The sequence below is a fragment of the Corvus cornix genome, chromosome 8 (assembly GCF_000738735.6).
Source record: "Corvus cornix cornix isolate S_Up_H32 chromosome 8, ASM73873v5, whole genome shotgun sequence".
Lineage (NCBI taxonomy): Eukaryota > Metazoa > Chordata > Aves > Passeriformes > Corvidae > Corvus > Corvus cornix.
The window spans coordinates 14,747,766-14,770,665 of NC_046338.1; the positions used below are offsets into that span (position 1 = coordinate 14,747,766).

Sequence of the window (22,900 nt, forward strand, 5' to 3'; positions counted from 1 at the left end):
TGCCTTTACTATTAAATAAACTGTACCGTAGTTGCACATTTTTTACTGCTATTTGTACAATTCCTCTTTGTATTTAGTGTCACCAAGCATCTGGTAGCACAAAACTCAACAAGGCATCAGTAAGGACAGATACCTTACTCCATACCTGTTTTTGACTCCATCTTGAAATCTGTCCCAGCCACTGATAGCACTTGTACTTTGTCTTCTGTTTTTCAAACTTTTCGTTTGTTTGTTTTGTGTGTGGCATGTTTGACTCCAGAGATTACCTCATGCCACCAGAGCCAATACTGAATAGCAGGGAGTGGATTTATCTGTGAATTAAGAAGTTTGTACTCTATGTGCATGCCAAGGGAAAGAGAAATTACTTGTTACAAACAGAAGCTGTTGAGAAGCTGGAAGTAAAACCTGCATCCAAAGCATGCAGAAGTGAATATTTTGCATCAGGGCTCACATCTGGAAAAGCATTTTATGCATATGAGAAAAACCATCCTCTTCCTGTCTTTCAATTTTTTTTGGAAAAGCTTAACTGTTACAGATTTCAGTGGTGACTGAAGTGAAGGAAAGAGGTTTTGAAAGGTCTGAGAGTTGAGTGTGCTTGTGTCTCCTCTTGGTGTTTCACCACTGGCCTTAATGACAACATAATATTTATTATCCCCCTAAAGATCATGTAGTGGGCCCTAGTCCTCTTCTGCCAGATAATGCAAAGGTAACATAAAAGGATCAAGGGCCTATGAAGCTCATTTGATTAGATACATGTACATAAAGCAAAAGACATTCTACAGTCCACAGTTAAAAATAAGAAATATTTATCAATAACTTAGAAACCATTTCGGTTTCCAGGTATCATGTGCCATCCTGTATCACTTGTGTATTCTTCAAATATCACATGTGGGAAATGGTAATTATAATGGGCCATAATTACGTTTCTTTATAATACTGTAACAGAGCTCCAACAGCCCCTTGTTTGGCATAGAAAATATTATTTCCTTCTTACAGCTTGACCCTGAATATGGTTAGGTAGGTGGTATGATTATTTTATTCAACATCACTGCAACGTATCATCATTGATTGTGTATTTGAGCTAATAATTATGAGATAGAATGGAGCTCTTCTAGTGGTGAAAGATATTACGTTCATAAAAAAGATCTGAGTCATGGAAAATTTGTCCACTGAATTCAAGTCCACTGAAAAAATTCTGTGTCAAATCCAGAAACTTAAGGTTAAGCAAGTAGCTTCTGTGACTGCTTTATGTACTATAATTCATGTAAGGACTTAAGACTGAGCCTAGCTTTGTCTTCTGTTGAGGGTTTTGGTGCATGTGGCACTATTCAACGTAGTAAGTGCTATCAATTTTCCCTAACATGTTACAGGCTGAAAACCAGAGTTCACATGTAATAAAAGCTGCATTTAGAGATATGCTAGATGACTCTCAAGGGGACCTTATGGTCTATCATGGCACTGTTGGCTCCTGTTTAAGCAGATACTTCTAATTGAGAGTCCAACTTCTCAGTGCCCTTCCCCAGAGCACAATCTCCAGAGTGCCCAGCAGAGCTGGACTTGACTCACAAGCAGTTTGTAAAATTTCAGCACTAACCAACCATCTGATGAGTTGCCTGAGGTACATCTGCTCAGTATTTTGCAGACAATGGGGAGCTAACTCTGACTACCAACTAAGGTGGACAGAGTTTATGTGAGTACAGCACTAAGCCCAAACCAGAGTGTGGTATCTCTCCTCGGCATACATCAACTCTAGAAATAAAATCAATTTAGTCATGTTCTAGACAACATTTGGGTAACTCAACTATGGGCCAACAAGCTCACATCTGCTCATAAATCCCAGACAAAAGTTAAAAATACAGAAGGGCAGGGGATGAAATTAAGTAGAGAGAATTTCAAGGCAGTATGTTTAAATGACAATTATCAACTAAAAAGGCACCTACAGTGGAAGAACTGAGAGAGGTAAGGCCTTTAAAAAAAGAAGGATAGGAGACTGTGGATCTCAACTGTATAACAACACACTACTGTAAAAGTGAGCACATTTGTGCAAGGAGTAGGCTTGCAAGAAGCAGTGTTTCCCTCCTCTCAATTCTGAACAGTTTAGGCAGTAAGCTCAAGTCATAGATGTTTGCATGAATTGGAAACAGACTACCGGGGAGTTAGAATGTGACTTAAATTATCTCAAAAACATGACAGGCTAATTGAATTGGGACTGTTAAGTCTAAAAAGAAAGAATGAGAGGGGCACAAAATAACAACCATCATATGTCAAATGCTGTTTCCAGCAGAAAGGAATCAGGTTACACAACCAAGAGAACTTCTTAAAAAATAGAGAAGCCCTGGTCTTGGAGCATTTTAATAACTGGTTAGACAAATATTTGTCAGAAATTATGTAAAGATAACAGATCCTGCCTAGGCAGAAGAGGATGGACGATGTGTCACCATGAGGTCACCTTGAGCTCTGTGATTTTATGGAGGGTAGACAGAACAAGCCTGCAAAATACATCTGAGGCTAAATGTAGCCTGTCAAATGATTTAACTGGAAAAGGATCACTTGTTCACTTACATGAACATGCCTTGGAAAATCCCTACAACCACCTGCAACATTCACACAGCATACTGGGAAAAAAGCAGAATTCTGGAAAATGCTTAAAAGGGGAAATTTCTTTAAATAGTATGAATCTGAAAGGCTACAAAGGTATAACTGACATCCTACAGCTTTGAATACAGGCAAACTTCATCAGACGATGTCTGCAACAAATGATTTATTCGCTCTCAAATAAAATAGAATTAAAAATCAAACCAGAAAGAGAATTTGAACTTACTGCTTCACCAGTTTTTCCAAGGTTTCCTTGGTCTCCTTGTTCTCCCTGTTAAATGTAGAAAACAGATGATGTAGTTCACTAGAAAAGTAATTTCTTTCATATGTGTATATTAAAGTCCTCTGTTTTCCAAGAGTCTCTTTATTTTCTAAATTACATCTGCCAATTAAAACTTTAAAAGCTAAAATTAAGCAACCAAAAAAAAATTGTCAGTGGCTAATTTTGACTTTGTCAAATGATGTCCTAATGTATTCAGTATTTGCCTGCAAAAATAAAAACTGTCAATTAAGTGCTCACTAAACACATTAAGTCAACAAATACTATAAATTACTTACTCTATTTTTATTTAAATTTTCCTTTCAGCAAATTACCATCACTATTTCACTACTGCTTCAAAGGTAAATGTCGCCTGTGCACTGTATTGATAACTTTAATTCTGTTATGAAATATTAGGAGAATTGACATTTGAATGACATTTTAAAAAATTTCTTCTTTTCCAAAATGGGATCTTGCAAGAAAGCAGAATCATCAGTATGATACACACTTATCTTCAATGGAAGCATGTGTACTCATATCCCTTCACTGTCATGGCACTGTAAATAGCAGTGTATAACTCTACTCCAAATACCTTCTATTTCATACACAAAACTATCACTTACCTTTAAACCTTCTGGTCCAGGATCACCCACATAACCTTTCTGTCCTGGTTTTCCCTAATATAAGGATTAGAACAAAATATTGTAAATATTTTATTTCAAAAATATAATTTCATCCCAATGTATCTATGTATCAAAATAAGTGCATTAGTAATATTTAATACAAAAATTTGAAGCAAGTGTATTTAGAAATTTATATCTGAAAATACACTGTTGAATATTTCATCAAATACTGGAACAGTAAGCAAAATTTGTATTAAGTCTTACAGCAGTTAACACTGAGTAAAAACTGTCAAAATCCAAGATTGAAACACATTTTAATTTCACTTTGAAAAGACATATTAAGGAGACAAGAAAAAAGCAAGGCCACGTTCTCTCCTAGTTAATTCCAGCAGAACAGGGACTCAACACTAACAGAATTTGATGCTTAGGCTTCAGGGACTGGTGTCATAACTGTTCTTCCTCAACCAGACAAAATCAGCTCAAATATCCTCTCCTCTTTATTCAGAAAATTGATGATTTTAAGCCTCATTTCTCTCCACTAGCATTTTGCTGCTGACAGAGCTTGCTGCTGTGATACTCTGGTGATAACACTGTTAGCTGGAAGAAACACAGCAACATCAATCAGAGCAGGAGGCCACAAACTGACAGGATCTTTGAAGCACTTTATGACATTCATCCCTTCCTCTGTCGTCACTCACACAAATTCACAAAGGCACAGAAAACCCTTAAGATTTCCCCCTTAATTTTCAATTAGATATTCATAATTATGTCTCCCTTTTAAGAGATTGTTTTCCCTCCCAGTATACTTTACTTCCTGTACAACATAAAACATGGCCTAACCATTTGGCTATCTGGACAGCACAGCCCAGCCTGGACAAACTTTCCCCATCTGCTCTGAGGAAAAGGCCCTAGTCCAGCAATATATAAAGCTCCAGGGGACTGGATCTGGCTCTTGAGCAAGTTGCTGATGAGATCGCTGGAGGCTGACAACTGGAGAAAGAAAATTAATTTAACATTTTAATGATTCATTATCAAAAAGATGCAGATTTGTGCTAAAAGGAAATTTTCAGCGGCTCTTCCAACAAACTGAATAATTGGAATCGCCAGAGTCCGTAATAAGAGCTTTCCATTCTGCATTGGCTGCCCTGAGAAAAGAGCAACTGAAGCAACAGATAATAAAAGGTTTCTTAAAAAGACGTGGCATTTTTTCATTTGACTCTTTTCCTTCAGCTGCTCTGAGTCTTTCAGAGCACAATGTGTGTGTTAGTTCCTAGGCATCTGAGAAATTCTCTATATGGCTTAAAAGTACATTGTCTTAGCAGGTTCCATGATTTCTCACATTAAACCTCTTCTATCTCTATCATTCTCTCTGCCTACCTGAGTAATTTCATTTTGCCCAACAAGTTCCAACTAATAAAATCCCTTTAGGAACTTTTTTTTGTTTTTGCCAATGGACTAAAATATGGTACAGCCAGGAGTGCAGGGAGAAAAGACCATGAAGAGAGGTTCTGAGAGATCCAGATAATGCAAATCATGTCTTTCCACAGGGCTTAACAAAGAACAAGTGATGGGCTTCTGCACATCACTACATGCTGTTTAACTACTTTGCTGTAAAGAAACTTAAGGTCTTTCTGTACAGCAAGACTGTAACATTAAAATGTTTTAAATGAAATTCATTGAAAAAAAACCTAGTGGCCCCTATTAACTACCTTGATAATTTTAAGTCTTATGAGAACTGAATTGGAGTTACAGCTTGTAAAGGTTTATTGGCTGTCATTCCCCAGCTATGTACTAGCTGCAAAGGACATAGAACAGATGGAAGTTGATCAGAAAATGGAACAAGTGGATTTAACTGGTAAAGCAATCTGAAGCACACGGATTTGGCTTTAAACAGAAATACGATACATTTACACATGGAGGAAAAGCCACTGGTTACACTAGGGATGGCTGATTTTCTGCTTGCAAACCCCTGAGAAAATTACTCTTCCAAGGTAGGGTAATCCCAAAGGAAACATCTGCTTCCTAAAATATTAACTGAAAGTTCTACCCTTCTCTCAGGAAACAGCAACCAACAGTACTTCCTTTCACCTCACAACTGGTAGGTACAGGTGTGTATATATTAATATAAATATCTCCCACTATCACTTCATTTCGATCCCTCCATAAGCTTCCCACATGTCTTCAGCCCACAGAAAGGCACTTCTAGAAAATACTGCACTGGGGGTGTGGGGCAGATTTGAGAACATTTTCCACTATCATCAGGAGAAACTGCTCATCTTATGACATAATTTCCAGCTTCTGCTTAACACATGTGTCTCAGAAAGGAATCAACTTGCAACAGTTCCTTTTTACTTTCTGCTTTAAAACAATCTCTACTCTTTTAAAGGCTTTTTCCTCTTCAGCAATGAAGATATGAAAAAATAAAATGCACCAATGCTTGCACTGACTGATCTGAGCTACACTGACAGTTACAGTGTTAATATTTGGATAGCTTTTGAGAGAGAGGGTTAAGTGGGAGGAAACTGAATAAACACAGTCACATCTTTAGTATGTCTACTACTGTATTTTCACAGGACAATTAAGCAAATACCAAAAAATCGGGTTTTTTATGTAGGAGGATTAATTTAAGACAATGCAAGTATTTGACTTTGGAATAGAGTGGGTGGGAAGGCTTGGAAAGGAATGAATGAAACATCAAATTATGTGATCAGATTCAGCTAACACTTCTTCCAAAGTTGAAACAGACTGAGGTCTTTGGAACTGAGATATATCCTGAGTGAGCAGGGGAACATCCTTGGTTTTGTCTCCAGTTACTTTAGACACATGGAAATTATTTTTTGAGCTGGGACTGAGCACCTCTGCGTAGGTTCGTATTCACTTCTGGTCTAGTAGAGAATGATCTATTTTGATGGCAGCATTGGTCAGGTGGGTCCTGGGGTTTTTGGTCTCTTGCATGTTTTTTGAAGCATATGTTAGAAACAAGGGTAGGCGAGGGAGGAGGGAGAAAAATGAGGTGAAAGTTTATGGCTGCCAGCTTGGCACATGCCTAAACCTGCACTAGGGATTGGATATTTTGACCTGAAATGGTAAAAGAGATGAGGATTCCAGAAGCACTAGAAACCTTCTCCATTACTGTTTCTTAAGAATAATCAAAGGTTTACAATCTATCACCTACAGGGATGCTTCACTTACTTCAGACAAGCCCTACAAAATTAAGGTAACAGTGGCTGAAAAGAGGACAAACCTATTTGACTGCACCCACAGGTAAGGTCTGCGGGGCAGGAAGCAAGGTTGTAGTGAGAAAAGCACAGGCAAGACTTTCAGATAGAACAGGTAGACATTAAAAAAAGGATCTGTAAACCAGGCAAACAACTGAAGCAGATTGACGAGGAGAATGAAGAGTTCCCACTCCTGAAGGCTGCAAAACACAAGTTAAACACATCTGTCAGCTAAAGACAGAGCTGACAGCTGATGGTGTCTTGGGGCCATGCATGGCCAGACCACTCCTTCAGGTCCCTCTCAGAGAGCCCCCTCTGCCCCCATGGCTATTTAATTAGTGCAGTGACAATACGGTTTTGATAGGGTTTACTTTCAGATGTAACATTCACTTTTTAAAACTCCTTTCATGGAAAACAGAAGCAAAAGCTATGTAAATCAAATGAATGTCAAATTGCAACCAAGGAAGGGATAAACTGCATAATTTAAAAAGACAGATGTGTCCACCACCTTATTGACTCAGTCCTGCTACACTATGTGAGATTTTATGTCATGGCTGTGACTCTCTCACTGACAGAATCACCCGGAGTTGTTACATGTGGGAGTGAAGCACCAAGGACAAGCAGAGATGAGAGCAGAGTTCAGAACAGCAGTGCAAACAAGTTGGCCTGGTGCTGTGGAACAGCTGGAGTCAAGAGAAGCCATAGAATCCAAGCAAGAGCCTGTGGGCCCCTGGACAGGGAGGAAAAACAGGCAGGGCTGCCCATCAAGCAAAATTCCCTTTTCCCCTATCTCTCATTTCAGGAGGGGATGTTAGCCAGCAAGCTACTAAAAAATGTCTAGAGACAGCAACCCTGGGGCCCACTTCAGATGCACATACTCTTCTCTCAACAACTTGTTGTGAGAGAGAAACCAGAGAGCCGTAAGACATGCCAATGGTGTGCACATTTCCCACTGAGAGAAATAAAAACCTAAATAATTTAGGTCAAATTGACCCAAAATAGATTAAAAATATTTCAGCTTGCTAGGTTACACAAAAAGTTTTCCTCTTGGGTCACTTTGACACCAGCTGATGGTGGCCTGTGCACGCCCGGTGACGTGGACGATGTGAAGGTAGGTGTCTCATTGCCCATGAGTCACCCACTGCAGCATCTTCTTTTCCAATTGCCACAGCACAACATGAGAGTTGCTGTCCAGCCACAAAGCCCTGCCCAAGGAGGAGACTGAAAGGACGATGCAGCCAAAATAAAAATTTCCATGAGGCTCTCAGCAGAAGCTCACACAGATTAAACTGAATATTGAACTAAGTTACAGAGTGTTTTGAAATTCTGTTTAACTTCTAGCATGTTTTCCTCAGCTGAAAAAAAAAAGAGACTTCTGTGGGATGGTTTTGTGTTTGGTGTTTTCCGTTTTTTTTTTGGTGGTTTTTTTGGGTTTTTTTGTTTTGGTATGAGTTTGTTTAACACCTAATCTATGTGGCAAGTAAATATTTTAATATCATTTTTAACAGAAAGCAAATTCCCAGCTTTGACTAGCTAATGAATAGGAAAAATGACATAAGCATATATCCACTCTAAAAGCAGAGAACAGTGGAAAAGAATCTCAAATTCATGCAAGAAATGGGAAGTCATCCAGAATGAAAGCCAAGTCAGTGATTACCACACATAATCAAATCAAGTAAAGGCAGAAGACCAAATTGCATTCAATAAACTTACTGACACTCCTATAATCCTTAGTGCAGGTTAGTATCCAATTCAGCTTAGAAATTTTCTAAAAATAAGCTTCAAGTTCACTGAAATATTCTTAGACACTAGTGCATTTTTATAACTAACAAAAAAATTGGATGATAGTTTTAAACTTCTATTTTTTAAAACATGTCAGCATAAACAGCCTTGTGACATTCCAGCTTTACTGTTTTCAGTATCTATCCCCAGGTTTCTGGTAGATTTCTTAAAGCATACATCCTTTATATTTCTCCCTGTGAGCTGAGTAGGTTCTTCCCCAGTTTAAATATTTTGATATATCAGCTGGTTCAGTCCCTAGGTGGTTCGTGGCAGTTTCACCTGTCTCAGAGGAGCACTATATTTTGTGCACTATGGCAGTGATTTCCTTTCAAACCCTTTGCATGGAAAATCATTTCCCCTCCCAGCTCTGCTTTGAGCATGTTCTGAGGAAAAACACACATTCATTCAGGAGATGCCATTTTATCATGGTCACTTCTCACACTAAACTTACATTTCAAAGCAGTACTACTGAAAAACAGCCTACTCTAACAAAATTACTTATACTTACTCTTGGGCCGACTGTTCCAATAGGTCCAGCTGGTCCTACTTCTCCCTAAAAGAAATCAGGACTTCAATGATCTTGATGCCAAGTCTAGTTTTAAAAAAGAATATTTGCAGATAACTGTTTGTATTTATTTTATCATCCTAAATTTCATACACATTTGTCTGAGTCCAAGTCTGATAGAAACACCTGGAAACAGACCATTTTGCCACTCTTAGCTTTTACTCACTCAATATCTGTCACTGAAGCCCATCATCTAGCTACTTAGAAGTCTAGAGGTCTACCTCCAGAATCACCAACTAAATTATTTTTAATGTTAATTATTTTTAGCCTACAAGACATGAGATTTTATTTTTATGATGATGAATTAAGAATACTTGATGAATCTGTAAGATGAAGAACTGCCCTTCTCCCCTTTCAGTTAATAGGGCCCTAAGTGTTTACTTAAGATTATCTAGGTCACTGTAGTTAAATGGATATATGCTTTCTATCTCCATAGTGCTAACCCCCTTCCCTCCCATCTTCCCAGTTTACTAAAATAACCACATCCAGCTCTGGACATATTATCTGAGATTCCACTGAAATTAAAATAAACCACACATGGCACAACCCCATGAGGCTGCTAAAAACTTTTTGAAACACTTGCCAAAATGCAAAAAAAACCTTTAAAATTTTGCACACCACCATACACACCTAACCATTGTTGTCTAACCGTCTTAACCCCTCGCAACTTTGAAACGTAATCTCTTAATTGGATAATTTTTTTCATCTTACCTCAACTCCTTTGGGGCCTTGTAGCCCTGGAGGCCCTCGGTCCCCCAGAGCTCCCTAAACATTCAAACAAACACAGTGAGAACTTACAACTGGCAATCATGTTGGTCTAGATTTTTCCTCTTACAAACCTGGACTAAAATCCAAAACTGAGGTAGCAGACTTAATTTCTTATCCCTGTTCACAGTATTTCCTTTAGTAAGGCAGGCAAAGATGCAGAAAACCAAGCATAGTACAAATTTCTGCACAGATTTAGCTGAAATATTATTCTTTTGATGTTGTGAGAAGAAAATGGGAAAATATTTGAACACAATAGAACAATTCCTCTCTTTTTAAAGAGATAAAGCACACTACCATATTAAGGTTAAAGCGTCATCAATGCACAGACCTTTTATTAAGGTAGTCTTTAGAATAACATGTGTTGACAACATTGCAATGGAAAGAAACCACAAAGTGCGTTTAAACCACCAAAACTACTTGTGATTTTCAGCCCTTACTTTTCTATTAGGATTATAATGAGCTTCCCAGAGATAAAGCACCTTAACCTCTGCCAACTCAGAGTTTTCATGACTGCTCACATCAATATTTCCAAAACTTTGTAAAAAAGACTTTGCAGCTAGCAGTGTGTCAAAAACCTTGGGCACCCTAATTACAATGGGATAATTGGGAAAAGCACTTGACCTGGCATAGAACAAAAAAAATGTGTAAACATATTATTGTTCTGGGAAACCTAAGCTTAACCATATCAGATAAAGCAACAAGAACAAAGAAACTGCCCTTTAGGAGAGATATGATTATCCTCCGAAGAAAGCAACGGTGGGAAAGTGTAAGCCTTATTAACTGTGTACTAATGAAGCTGAAGTCTAGACATTGGTCAAGGCACTGGTCCAACAACATTTTACTCAGCAGGCAAAGTAAAATGGAAGAGAAAAATGGAACAGGCCATCTCAAAGTAGTGAGTTTCATCAACGAGGCCATCAGTCTGGGAAGGACTGGGGTGGAGTGTTGCCTGACATCCACCACAGAAGTGACAGGAGGGCTTTCAGCAGCACTACATAAGTAATATTTTTATATGGTTAGTAATGAAATTGTCTTGGCATAACAGCAAAGCCCGTTAGGGGATAGGGCTTTCATTGCAGTCTAATGGCATTGTGGAAATAGCAGCAGCACTGCTACTGTACACATCCTTCCACTGCACTTAACTGGATCCAGAAACAAACTCCAGACTGTAAACTGAATATAAATGAAATTTCCATCTCCTCCTTGGGGTTTCAGGCAACAAACAGAAAATGAAGGTAGTCATTACACATGTGCCAAAGCATCTGGAAAAAAATGGGAGTCAGCAAAGGGGGTATCCTGTATTTCACATCCATAACTTCGCAGCCGACCATCCCTTCCAGAAGAGGTGAAACTCCTAATAATCACTTTGTTAAAAGGTGTTATACAAACAAACGTAAGTTAACGGGGAAAGGAAGCTCTTAGCTACTTCCATGGTACAATACACACTGCTGGAAAAACTACAGTGGTAGTCAGCATATTCTGATCATCTTTTCCTTTCAGTTTTCTTGGTTAGAGAGCATAAATACTTGCAAAGAACAACACAAGAAACAAACAAAGTTATTTCAGAACTCTAAAAAACATTCTCATTCCCTTTTTCTTAAAAATGTGTGTTACGTTGTTTTTTTAGTAAGTGGTGGATCAAGATCAAACACCTTCTAAAATATTGTTTCCAAGCTGAGTAATGTCCTGTAGACCAAATTACATAATAAATCATTTGAACATTGATTTAGAGAGGTCAGATTTGCTGATTATTGCACTAATTTGGGGAACATTCACAATCCAGGACTTCTACTGGCATTTAGAGACAGCTGATGACATTCAATAGAGCTTAAACTTCCAAGAGGTTGAGTTTATCTCACACCGACTGTTAAAAAGTAAAGCTTACCCTGCTTTCTTGGCTTTTAAAATAGATATTGCTTCTGAGGAAGCATAAACAAAAACATGAGGAAAATAGCAGCATAGTGAGAACAGTTTTCTAAAAATAAAATCTGGAGGAAATTTTTTAGAGCTGCAGTCAACTCAAGGCAGCTGGGAATCCCAAAAGCCAAACATTTCCAAAGTTACACAGACCTTCTCCCTCAGCACTGGGAGCAGTGTAAGAGTTTTTCCAGTTTGGTAATCCTTCTTTTCAAATGTAAGCCGCCAGTTCTCCCTGACTAGGGCAGGCTGTCTAAGCTTTTTGTCTCTAATACCAAATGTGCTGGAGAGCATGAATCTGGTTCAGCTATTCAGTAATTTCTCTATCAAAGGAACATGGAGTCTCAAACTTTGTAGTCCACCTCCTAGCTCCTTTTTTTTTCTGGAATCTGTGAAAAGGCAACAAATCAGTAACATATGTATTAAACATCAACAGAATTCTCGCAAAAGCTCGTCAGATATAATGTGCAACAACACAATCTCACTGAGGAAACTGAGCAGCAAGGATTAGATCTGTTGCATCATTCATGTATAATCCTGGTTGATTAAATCTGAACTGCAGTTCAAGAATTGTTGTATTTCTCTTCCAATATTTTCCCTAGACCCAGTCTTTCATCAACACAGGGTTTTTTAGTAAACACCCTCGTAACACAAGAGCAACTGCCACTGCAATGGTCAGGCAAACTCGTTCATATAAAGCTGCTAACATTATACGTACATGCATACAAACAAGTTAGCAAAGCAAAAAATCAGAATTGAAGGTGGACACCTGTCTCTAGAAACACATTTTAACTTCTCCTCAATTTGCCCCATCAGATAAGTAGTTCTCAGCCTTCCTAGTAGATTCATGTCTATTTTGGTAAAAGGCTCTTGATACGGTTGAAAGAGAAGAGATACAGAAAATATTAGCTATGGCTTCAGCAGCTGGGTTATTTGAGAGGTTCTTAAGAATGATCACCTTTGGCATGGAGGTATTGTTACAATCTTCTGGGTACCAATTAGATCTTATCTTTAAACTATTTACTGCTCCCCATCCTATGTTTTCTTGAGTAGTTTGTTACAGAATTTCACAACTCTGTTGATAGAAAATGTTGTAATTTCCATGCCTGTTTACTCATAGACAACCTGTATGTTTTGTTCTTGGACAAATGATATTGCTGGTCTTGCACAGTTGAGTCCTGGAATAAAAATGCCCAGAACTGTACTAAGGAGATAAAGCCTTCTCATGCTTTGTGCAGTGGCATTAATGAGACATCTTGCTTCATGTGTTCTACAGTTTCACTTAATTTTTAACTGGATTACTGTGCTCCTATTTCAGAGAGATCTGGCAACGTCTTTGGTCTAAGTTTATAGTAGGATTTATTGTTTTAGTCCTTGTATGAATCAATCTGAAATAACTGAAGTGGAATAAATTAGCAAAAAGTGCAGTCTTTTAGACAATCTAAAGATGCTCAACTTTGTTTCATATACGAATTTCATTCTGCCATACTTGTGCCTATTTACCACAGAAAATACAATGTAAGAATAGTCCCAAGGCTGATGATTGAGGAACTTCATTGGTACCTGCCTTTTAACAAGTAGTCAATCTTTATATATTATTCAGTCATCTTCCTCTGGGTTAATTTCTGAGTCACCTGCACTTTTTGTGTTAGTCTCCACCATTTCCAATTTTAAAAAAATTTCCTACATCTGCTTTTGTTCAAAGCTGCATTGAAAACTCTATCCACGTGAATTATTTCCTAAGCTGGGTCTAAAATTTTATAGCCTACTAAAGAGCAGAAGCTAAACTATTCTGGCACAGTTTTGTAGATAAATTTTATGCTTTATTGTTATAGATATTATTTTATCCATAATTTAATCTGGCACATGAATTTTACACTTTTTCCATATCTTCAACTACTATTTCTTTTAAAAGTTGTTAAAAGGTGGAACCTGAGTAATACAAAGATCTGCATACATTTGGTATGCATTTTATTTAAATACAGGTGAAACATTTGCTCCTTTCTAGCTACATAGCATTTTCTCACACTTATTTTGCCATTACAGGCTTCCACCTAACATGGTAATTACTCTCAGAACTGCGTGGACAGCATTAAACATTCAAATAACTTCCTCATACAACTACCTGAGGCAAAGTACCTGCATTGTGTCAGTAAGCTTATCTTCTCATAATGCCAGTGTCCATCTCTCAGAGCCTTTTCCTTGGAGATTTACACTATTTACTGTTATTTTTAATAGGTTTTCATATAATCTTACCTTAGGACCTTCAGGGCCATTTAATCCAGGTACACCAATATCTCCTGGAAAACCCTAAAGAAATCATACAGACAAATGATTTGCAGAGTAGGAATGTTTTCAATGTACTTGTTTTGATTTTGTTCATTCATTTAATAAACCTGAGTCACAGAAACAAGAAATAAATTTGTTCTACCATCCCAAAAAATGTCAAAATCCATTATGTTTCCTTGAAAGGACTTGGATAAGTGACAGATTTTAGGCAGCTTTCGTTAAACTCAATTTAGCAGATGTCAGCATGGATTGAATTTCTCTTAGGATAAGATGTTTTATCCGCTAAGCAATGCTTGAAATTAAACCATTGGACTGTTTTGGAGACACAAAAAACCACCACAAAGCAGCCAGCACCAGGTCCTGCACTTATGAATTCAACTATCTTTTTAGTAAAGTTTAGAGAGCAGCTGAAGCCTTTAATCCTTGGCCACACTTTAAGGACAAGATCACTGCAAGATTAAGAAGCCTTTTGCCTCCAAATCAGCAGGTGATAATCTAGGTCTAGCTGGCAGTAACTGAAGGTCACCAGTATGTAGCATTATTCAGAACAGGCCTTTGTGAAATAGTTTGTAGTATAGGTCAAGCTGTTAGTAAAGAAAAAGTAAATATGCACAGAAAAGGAATCAACTAAAATTATCACTGTGATCCATCTGGCCAGTAGGCATTGAGTTGGGACACCATGAGGATGCCTCTGTGCCAGAAGAATTCAGGTACAGCTAGATTGCTTTATAAGAAATGGATACATTTTAAGGAAAAAAAAATTATGCAGCTAACCCTTATGCAATACAGTAGTGAGTTAAATTTCATAAAAAACCAGAGAGGATACCTGATCTTTACATTTGTAGGATAAAATAAAGCAATGGTAATTGAACTTTTAGTTAGCACATGGCTCATTCAGTCCCCTGCCAAGATTGCATTTAATTTTGCTTTTTTAATAAACTTTTACATTTCATTAAATTTTGACCATCTGAAAACAGCAAGATTGCCACTCCCTCTGAGCAAAATATTTATTATTACATCTAAGCACATCTGTGGTCTAACACTAGGAAAAACAAGTTTTCTTCTTCATTAAGAGAAGATCATTACAGATTAAAATGTATAAGTATCACTCTTTGCATGCATACTTTTTCCAATAATGGAAACAAAAGCACATACATATTCAGAACAATTATTAAAAAATCAGGTTTAGGATTTGGATGCTAATGAGTCTAAAAGAAAACCACTAACGAGTAAAAATGGTCTGAGTTTTCAGAAGATATGGAACAACTCTAACCCTAAATATTTCACAATACACCACGGTGGTTTCCCCTTTTTTGACCATAAAGCAGCAATTACAAGTAGAGCTGTGCAACAATTCCAACATGCCTCTAGGTGGCACAGAGAATATTATGTACATGTGACCAAGGCCCTTAGACTCACACCTAAAATGCTCACTTGCATCATCCTCGATTTCTATACAGTCCAAAAGAGGAGGGGTTTTTTTAAACCCTGACCACCATTATCTACTGAAATAACACTAAAGAGTTAGGCCAATTCCTTGGAATTTTTTAGCTTGTCCTTTCTTAGTTTTAAATTTGCTTATTTATACACCTTAAATAGTTACCATGGGGTGAGTTGTTTCATACATCTGTAAATCTTTAAGTTTCTAATGTGTGAACAAGTGCTGAATACTGACACAGACACAATTTCCTCTTGGTAATAAACATTCCAGAAAACAATCTGTCTAGAAAAATGTTAATTTAGAAAGATTCTAATGCTTTTATAAAGGCATAGATCTACTTAATGCATTTATTTAAATTCTTCTAGAGGGAATTCAGTTAGGACAATGTAGATGTGGACAAGTACTATTGCAGATAGAACAAACATGGTATTCTGAAATCTTTGCATGTCAGGCAAAGTTTTAGAATACAGGAGGGTTTCTTGCCTGAGAACATCAACACTAAACAGTGAATTTAAAAATTTTAAATCCTCATAATTTTTATATTTTCTTTGAAGCTGGATTAAAACTTTTCTTCTTGAGTACAACCATGGAGAAAATGCAGATGCTATGGCAGTATTAGAACATTGTTTCTAAACTGTTCTCACATTAATAATCCATGAAATAAGTGTAATAATCCAGCACACAAACAGCCACTTAAGACAGTTCCAGAAAAAGAATGAACCAGGAAGGAGATCTTGAAACACCTCAGCAATGGTGCTTGCCTTTCAGATTCCTCGTAGTGAAGTGGGATACATCTCTAGCGATACCTAAATTTCCATGAGTTATTCAGCAGCCAGCTCCCTGGGAAGTTACTCCAGATTAAAAATTCATTATTCTTCCATAAGTGAAAGGCCATGAGATTAATGTATAGTTTCCAGCTGCAATGTAGATTTCAGCAGAGACTGTTCAAAACAAAACATCCCTCGATATTATGACTTCTTCTATGGAAACACAGTGTCTTAACTTCCATCAGCCAGAAGCCTGGCAGCTGCTAGTATACAAATTATTTTCAAAATCTTGCTACAGATGTGGTCTTTTGCCAGCAAAGCACTTTAGAATCCACTTCATTTAATCAAAAGAGACGTGGCATCAGAAAAACCTGAAGTGTAAACTATCTTAACACAAATGTGCTTTAACCTTGCTGTGGAAGTGTTGCTTTTTGTACTGAACATTTAAATACAAAATTAATATATTTATTGCTCTCATTTATCTACATAATGTTTAATTACAACAAAATGCAGAGATGACCAAGTTGTTACTATTTTAGGGCATGTCTCAGTACCCCAGAGATGAGCAATCTGCCAAAGCTTTTGCTTTTCTTTTGTTTGTTTTTCTGTGTGGCTGCTAATATGGAAGCAGAATATCAGAAATATTTGGAAATTACACTCCATTTTTGTGGGGAATTCTCTCATATTTGCAGAATCCAACTTCAAACTGTTTTCACACAACATTTGCCAGCATTTCTGTCCAGCCATCTTCACACCCTCGGCTGCCCTCAAGGGGATCAGGACACAAGCACTGGAGGAAGGGCACCACAGAGGGAAAATGTCTCCAGGGCCTGCAGTAGTCCCATCATTCACCAGATTTCCCTGCTCCAATAAGAATTAATTCAACCACATGTTGCAATTCATTTGAATGAGAATTTAGAATAAATTTTCAGAAGCAAGACTGACTGGGTGTAGCTACTGAACTTCAACAAGATACCTTATTAGAGATTCATTATTAATTATTATAATCAAATCACAAAATGAGGTTTTCTGCAAAAAACTACAGTCTCTTTAAACTGAGAAAATGAGCTGTGATTTTATATTCTCCAATAAGTGTTTACTATTGTTCTGAAAGGATGTGTTACGCAGACATTGAAATTTGGGAAAGGACCACAAAGATTCTGTGCAAAGGCAAGTAGAAAGTATAAACAATTTTACAACAAGAGCAGCTCTTCAGATATATGCCAGAACATGCAATTAATTCAGCCTTTAAATTGTCTATTTCTGTATTTCCTACAAATCTTTTGCATGCAAGTTATTTGATGCAATATTGAAACAGAGGCCATGTTATCACTGCACACATGGCATTGGTTGCAAAAACTCAAATAATCATGTGATAGTGCATGTGAAACACGCACTAAAAATAAAGTTTTTGTTAAATGAAGGTCTCAAAGCAGCCAGTGATTCACTTACAAAATGTGTACCTTTTTGACTCTTTACTGTTATTTGAATGTATCCTTTTCCTTTGTAAGGCTACCTTGAGCATGAAACACACCAGCTGAATCCCATGCAAGTACCTTCCTGAAGGAGTAAGCTAACGACTTTGGATCAAAACACTGCACAGATGAAAAAAGTTCTATGGAAGATAGTGACTAATGCTCTCTGCTTCAGATGAAACCTATTTATAACACACAGAGAACATCTAAAGGCACACCTGAAGGGAACTATCACCTTCATTTTGGAGGGATAATTAAATGTGATTCCTAGAGCAAAATTTAACTATAAAATATTCTGAATACGTGTGGAAGCCTGTTCAAGGCTTGTCTAATTTCATTCGCATTAACAATAAGCACTGCATACTTCACTGTACACAGTAAACAGAGACATTGTGGGTTAAAACAGTCAGATCAGCACTTTGCAGTTGTCATACCAATAAAACAAAGCTCTAAAGAAATTTCATATTTTGGCAGTTCATTTTCAGATGCATGACAAAGCAGCAAAATGTGTCAACTGATGAAGAATACACTCCATAAAGTGCTCACTGAATATATCCAGTGGTTTGTGAGCAGCTGGCACTCAGGCACGCGACAGATCCTGGCTCTGCAGAAACACACCCAGAAGAGAATTTGGCTCGACACTGCAGGACTCCTGCACTGAAAGAACCACTTGGCAGCCAACCCTCGTCTGGCCACCCAGAGAGTGAGAGCGAGACCTCTGTCTGTCCCTCCCTCTGCTCGCCCCTGCCATCAGCACTGCAGGTCTCAAATGGACCCTGGCTATGGGTGGGTGGCTTATTTCAACTCTGATCCGCTGTACCTTGGCTGCACAGCTGCAGAGGAAAGATTTAGGAAGCAATTCACTGGTGATCTGCATGTAAAACCACAAAACCCAGTGAGGATGATTGAAGTCTGCCTGCCCTGCTCCCACCACTGCGTGCAGAGATAGTTATAGACTTCAGCTGCTGTAGTGCCAGAGTCACAGCAGCTTACATGGGAAGAAAATCAGGGATAGAACTGCTTATTCTTTACACTGGAAATGAAATACTCAAAAGTGTAGCTGGAAAGACCAAAGGATCCCCAATTTCTTATATCACATGTACCCAAAACAAACTTGAACGTGGGGAGAGGGCACATTTATAAATCCCACTGTCTTAAGTGTTGGACAGAAGGAGAGAGAAATAGCTGGAAGTGGTCTCTGAGAGTTTCTGCCACTGGGCAGACAGAGTCTTGCTCCTCCTGCTCCTGCAAAGTCCAACAAATCTCAAGATAGGTTTGGTTTTGGTTTTTTTTTAGAATAAAATCTTTCATAGAAGGCATATGGTATGGATTGTCATGTCTATACCAATTCAAAGTACTCTCATTGTAAGATATTAATTCATCACATTCTTCTATTTCCAGAAACTTCAAGGGAACATGTAGTACAGGATACAATGTGTTTTCGACATGGGGTCACAGGAAGTCTAACCATTGAGATAGTGAAACAGGAACAAGGAAAGCAGCCCTGTCTGACCTGTTAACGCTGTCTGGTTTTGGAAGACGAGACATGATCAGATACATGACAGTAGACTTTTCTTCTGGAAAAATCTACATTATTTGCTCATACTTCATACATTCAGTTGTGCCTAAATAATTCCTGGCAACAACAACTAGCTTATTTTTATAAGACAATGTAACAGGATGGCAAGATACACTCTTCAGTTCTAAGCTGCTTATTTTAAATTCCTTTCATTACAGAACTTCTGGTATCTTCAATTTGTCCAAAGTCCCAGTATGCTGCTATCCTGTTTCTATTTTGCCATATGTTGACCATATTTATATGAAGTAAAGGTTGGAAAAACCTTTTACTTTATTTGGACCTGTCTTGCATGACTGAAGTTAAGAGAAACATTGCTTTGTAGGTTTAAAACTACTAATTTTGCAGACAATTACTCAAAAAAAAGTATATGGACACTCAAGTTTTAATTCTCTAGCATCACACACTTTATTTGCCTTTTAATGATGAAGTAATTCTGCACTCCTGAGCAAGAGGAAATGCTGGGCTTTTCAGACAGGAAGATTCCCATCCATATCTGCCCTGAGGGTAACTAGCCCAGAACAATGATCTTTTCCCCAGACACAAAGGAGTAACATGTCTGTGCTGGAATAAGGAACTATGAAGGACTACCAGCATAAGCACCAGGGGCAGCAGGACACAGGCTTCAAGACCAGCAATTTGGGATTAACCTGCCACAGGTCTCCTTTGTTGGAAGCTCTGCAAAGAGATGATGCAAGGGCCTCTTTCATTAATAGTGAAGAGGCTTGAAAAATCTAAAATCCTGAGCCACAGAGGGTGGCAGCACAGGCCTTGTGTCTTCTGCACGCCCTTTGACGAAAACAGAGAGACTTATTCTGACAAGACCACCTTGTGTTGCTACAATGCACTTTCCAGTGAGTTTTCTCTCAGCAAGCGTTTTTGCCTAATAAGGAGGGTAGGAACATAGAGCCTTGGTTTGAGGAGATATGCTCAAACACATATAAAGGTAGAAGAAACATCATTGCTAATAAATGTCTTCCATTCATACATTTTAAAAAAAAAGGAAAACCCCAAAATAAACAAAGAAACCCCACCACAAACCAAACAAAACCCAAAATATATTCATTGCAGGAGACTGATTAGAAAGAACAATCCACAATTTCTGCTTTCATCTCTCCAGCAAATACATGTCTCTGTGTATAAATACGTCTTTCTGGTACAGACCACAGCATTTTTCCTCAAAGTCCATGGTATAAATGCAAAAAAGGTACTAGAATGTGACAATTTGGAGATGGACAGTTTCTTTGCAGACTTCCATTGCACTACAGAGTTCTTAGGAAACTTCACTTCTAGATTCAACTGCCTGGCAATGCTTCCCAAGTAACAGGTGTTTATTCTTTGTGTTTCTTGAAAGAGATGAATATGCAAGCAGGCCTGGAATATATCATTTGTAAACATACCATAGTATTTACAAATGGAAATGTGCCTGAGAAATTATGTGAGTCTCATTGCAGGTGTAACCCATAACAACAGGATTCAAGAGACAGCAAATCCTAATCACATAAGCAAATGAACTACTTTGTATTCAAAGATCCTGTACATTAATGTTTTGCAGAAAAAAAAATTATGAGCTGGAATCTTTTGTACTTTATGGAGGAGAATGAATTCATCAAATATGACTGAATAAAAAGATCTTCCTAATTCAACTAAGAAAACAGTCTTTTATGAAACAAACCCATTTACCTCTTATTTTCATGATTTAGAACTGACATTCAATTTATCGCTATCAAGCAATTTCTTACCTCAGGTCCTTGAGGACCCAGTGGTCCACGGGGTCCAGGGTCTCCCATTTTCCCCTTGAAAAAATCCAGTTAAGATTTCTGATGATAATTTATTTTTCACAACAGATCATTACTAAGATTTTAAAAACATTTATTAACAAAAAGGCCAACAGAAATGTTGAGATTATTTTGACATTAAATAGGAAATTTTATAGCTGCCTCTCTTTGGATACTATTAAAACCAGTTCTTCACATCACTTTGAAGTCACAACAAAAATAATTCAAACTAGTTTAAGACAAAACTGGGAGTTTTGGGAGGCACCATATAAAAACCCCCTTGAAATATATAGCTGTTTTTACAATAAAAACTATGTATTATTTAAATGTCCAGAAAGTAACTGTTACAGATATTGGCTTACACAGTTACTTATATATGTTAAGTATCCAATCATAGCCAACGAAATGGCAGTTTTTTGCTTAATAACAGTAAAATTAGGTCCCATCCACATGTTATATTGACGCCATTAAATACAAATTTCGACCAATAAAAAAAATGGGCCAAAATATTTCTCTAAGTTATATCTGTTCTTCCACATTTTCACAAGCCTTCTCCCACCATAACTAGATGTTACTTGAGCAAAATTAAGGTCTGACCTGGAAAGCATTTCTCTAATTTTTAACATGAATGATTTAATTGTAAATTTATTCTACAAAGTTCAATTTCTATTACTTGCAGGACTGAGGTCTCATAGTTTAATTTAACGTAAGTCACAAGGTTGGTCACATTCAGCTTTGTGCTTAAAACCCACAGCTCTTTCAGGAATAGGCTGACTCACATGCTTATCTTTAAATGAAAATTCTTACATCTTTAAAAGCAAAAAAGATGAGTTTTCCCATCTAAGCTTAAGCAAATTTCTGTAAGTTTACCGCAGGATTAGTGTTTACATTATAAATCTTATGGGGCAAGGAAAGTGTTTTTTAATGAATTTAAGGGTCTATGACATTCATGAGGTCTGAAGTAGGTTTACCAGATATTGGCTTAATTGCACATAAGAAAATTGACAATGGCATGAGTATTGGTAACTTTTAATTACGTACTGAAAAGAGATGGATATTAGTGCTAAGAGCAGGCCAGGAAAAGCCAGGTAACCCTGTACAGTATGCCTTTTCTGCATCAACATTTACAAACCCAGCTGAAGTAGCAGCACTGCACAGATGCCTTTAAAGTTGCTAAAAATCAGTAAATACAGGAATTAATGACTATTCCCATCCCTGTGAGAAATGACTGGCTGTAATTAATGATATCTCACACACTCCCTCCAAATCCAGCTCGTCCAAATAGTCATCTTGAAGTTCCCAAAGCTCTCAGTGGATTTGTTTCAAGTATTACCATCATGTCCATTTCCCCGCACAGTGATTGTCACAGAGTATCTAATATCCTAAGCACTCTATTAAAATTTGATACATATACTCATATTTGGAATAAGTCTCACATCTTAGGATCTGACTCACTCATTAACACCAGTCACTAGAAATAAAAGCAGTTTAGACCTTATTCTTTGTGCACTTTAAATTAGGTCACTTCTAGGGGATTACATGCACTGTGAACATAACAACCACACAAAAGTGTCAAATATCAACAGTAGTATAAAATATCAAGTATCAACAACATACAGCAATATATCAAGAGCAAAATTCAATGCGCAAACTTACTGGAGGTCCTGGTTTTCCTCTGATCCCTGGGGGTCCTGGTAAACCAGGAGCACCCTGAAAAAAGAAAGCTATTAAATACACATGAAAATGAATTGTTTTGTTACATTGGAAGCAATAAATTGCTATATTTTGACACCTGAAACAGGCTTCAAAAGAATTCTGCAGGATGAAAACTATCTTCTAACATTCCA

General features: G+C 37.5%; 1 protein-coding gene across 3 annotated transcripts in view; it reads right to left on the minus strand.

Annotated features, from left to right (window-relative positions):
- The window catches only part of COL24A1 (collagen type XXIV alpha 1 chain), a 127,420-nt gene that overhangs the window by 52,239 nt on the left and 52,281 nt on the right, over nucleotides 1-22,900 (minus strand). For all 3 annotated transcript variants that reach the window (XM_039556227.1, XM_039556226.1, XM_039556228.1), the window contains exons 18-24: nucleotides 22,710-22,763; nucleotides 21,018-21,071; nucleotides 13,984-14,037; nucleotides 9,754-9,807; nucleotides 8,986-9,030; nucleotides 3,478-3,531; nucleotides 2,822-2,866 (exon numbers count right to left, since the gene is read on the minus strand). In XM_039556227.1, the coding sequence (XP_039412161.1) occupies nucleotides 2,822-2,866; nucleotides 3,478-3,531; nucleotides 8,986-9,030; nucleotides 9,754-9,807; nucleotides 13,984-14,037; nucleotides 21,018-21,071; nucleotides 22,710-22,763 (360 nt within the window). The remainder of the gene's footprint in view (nucleotides 1-2,821; nucleotides 2,867-3,477; nucleotides 3,532-8,985; nucleotides 9,031-9,753; nucleotides 9,808-13,983; nucleotides 14,038-21,017; nucleotides 21,072-22,709; nucleotides 22,764-22,900) is intronic.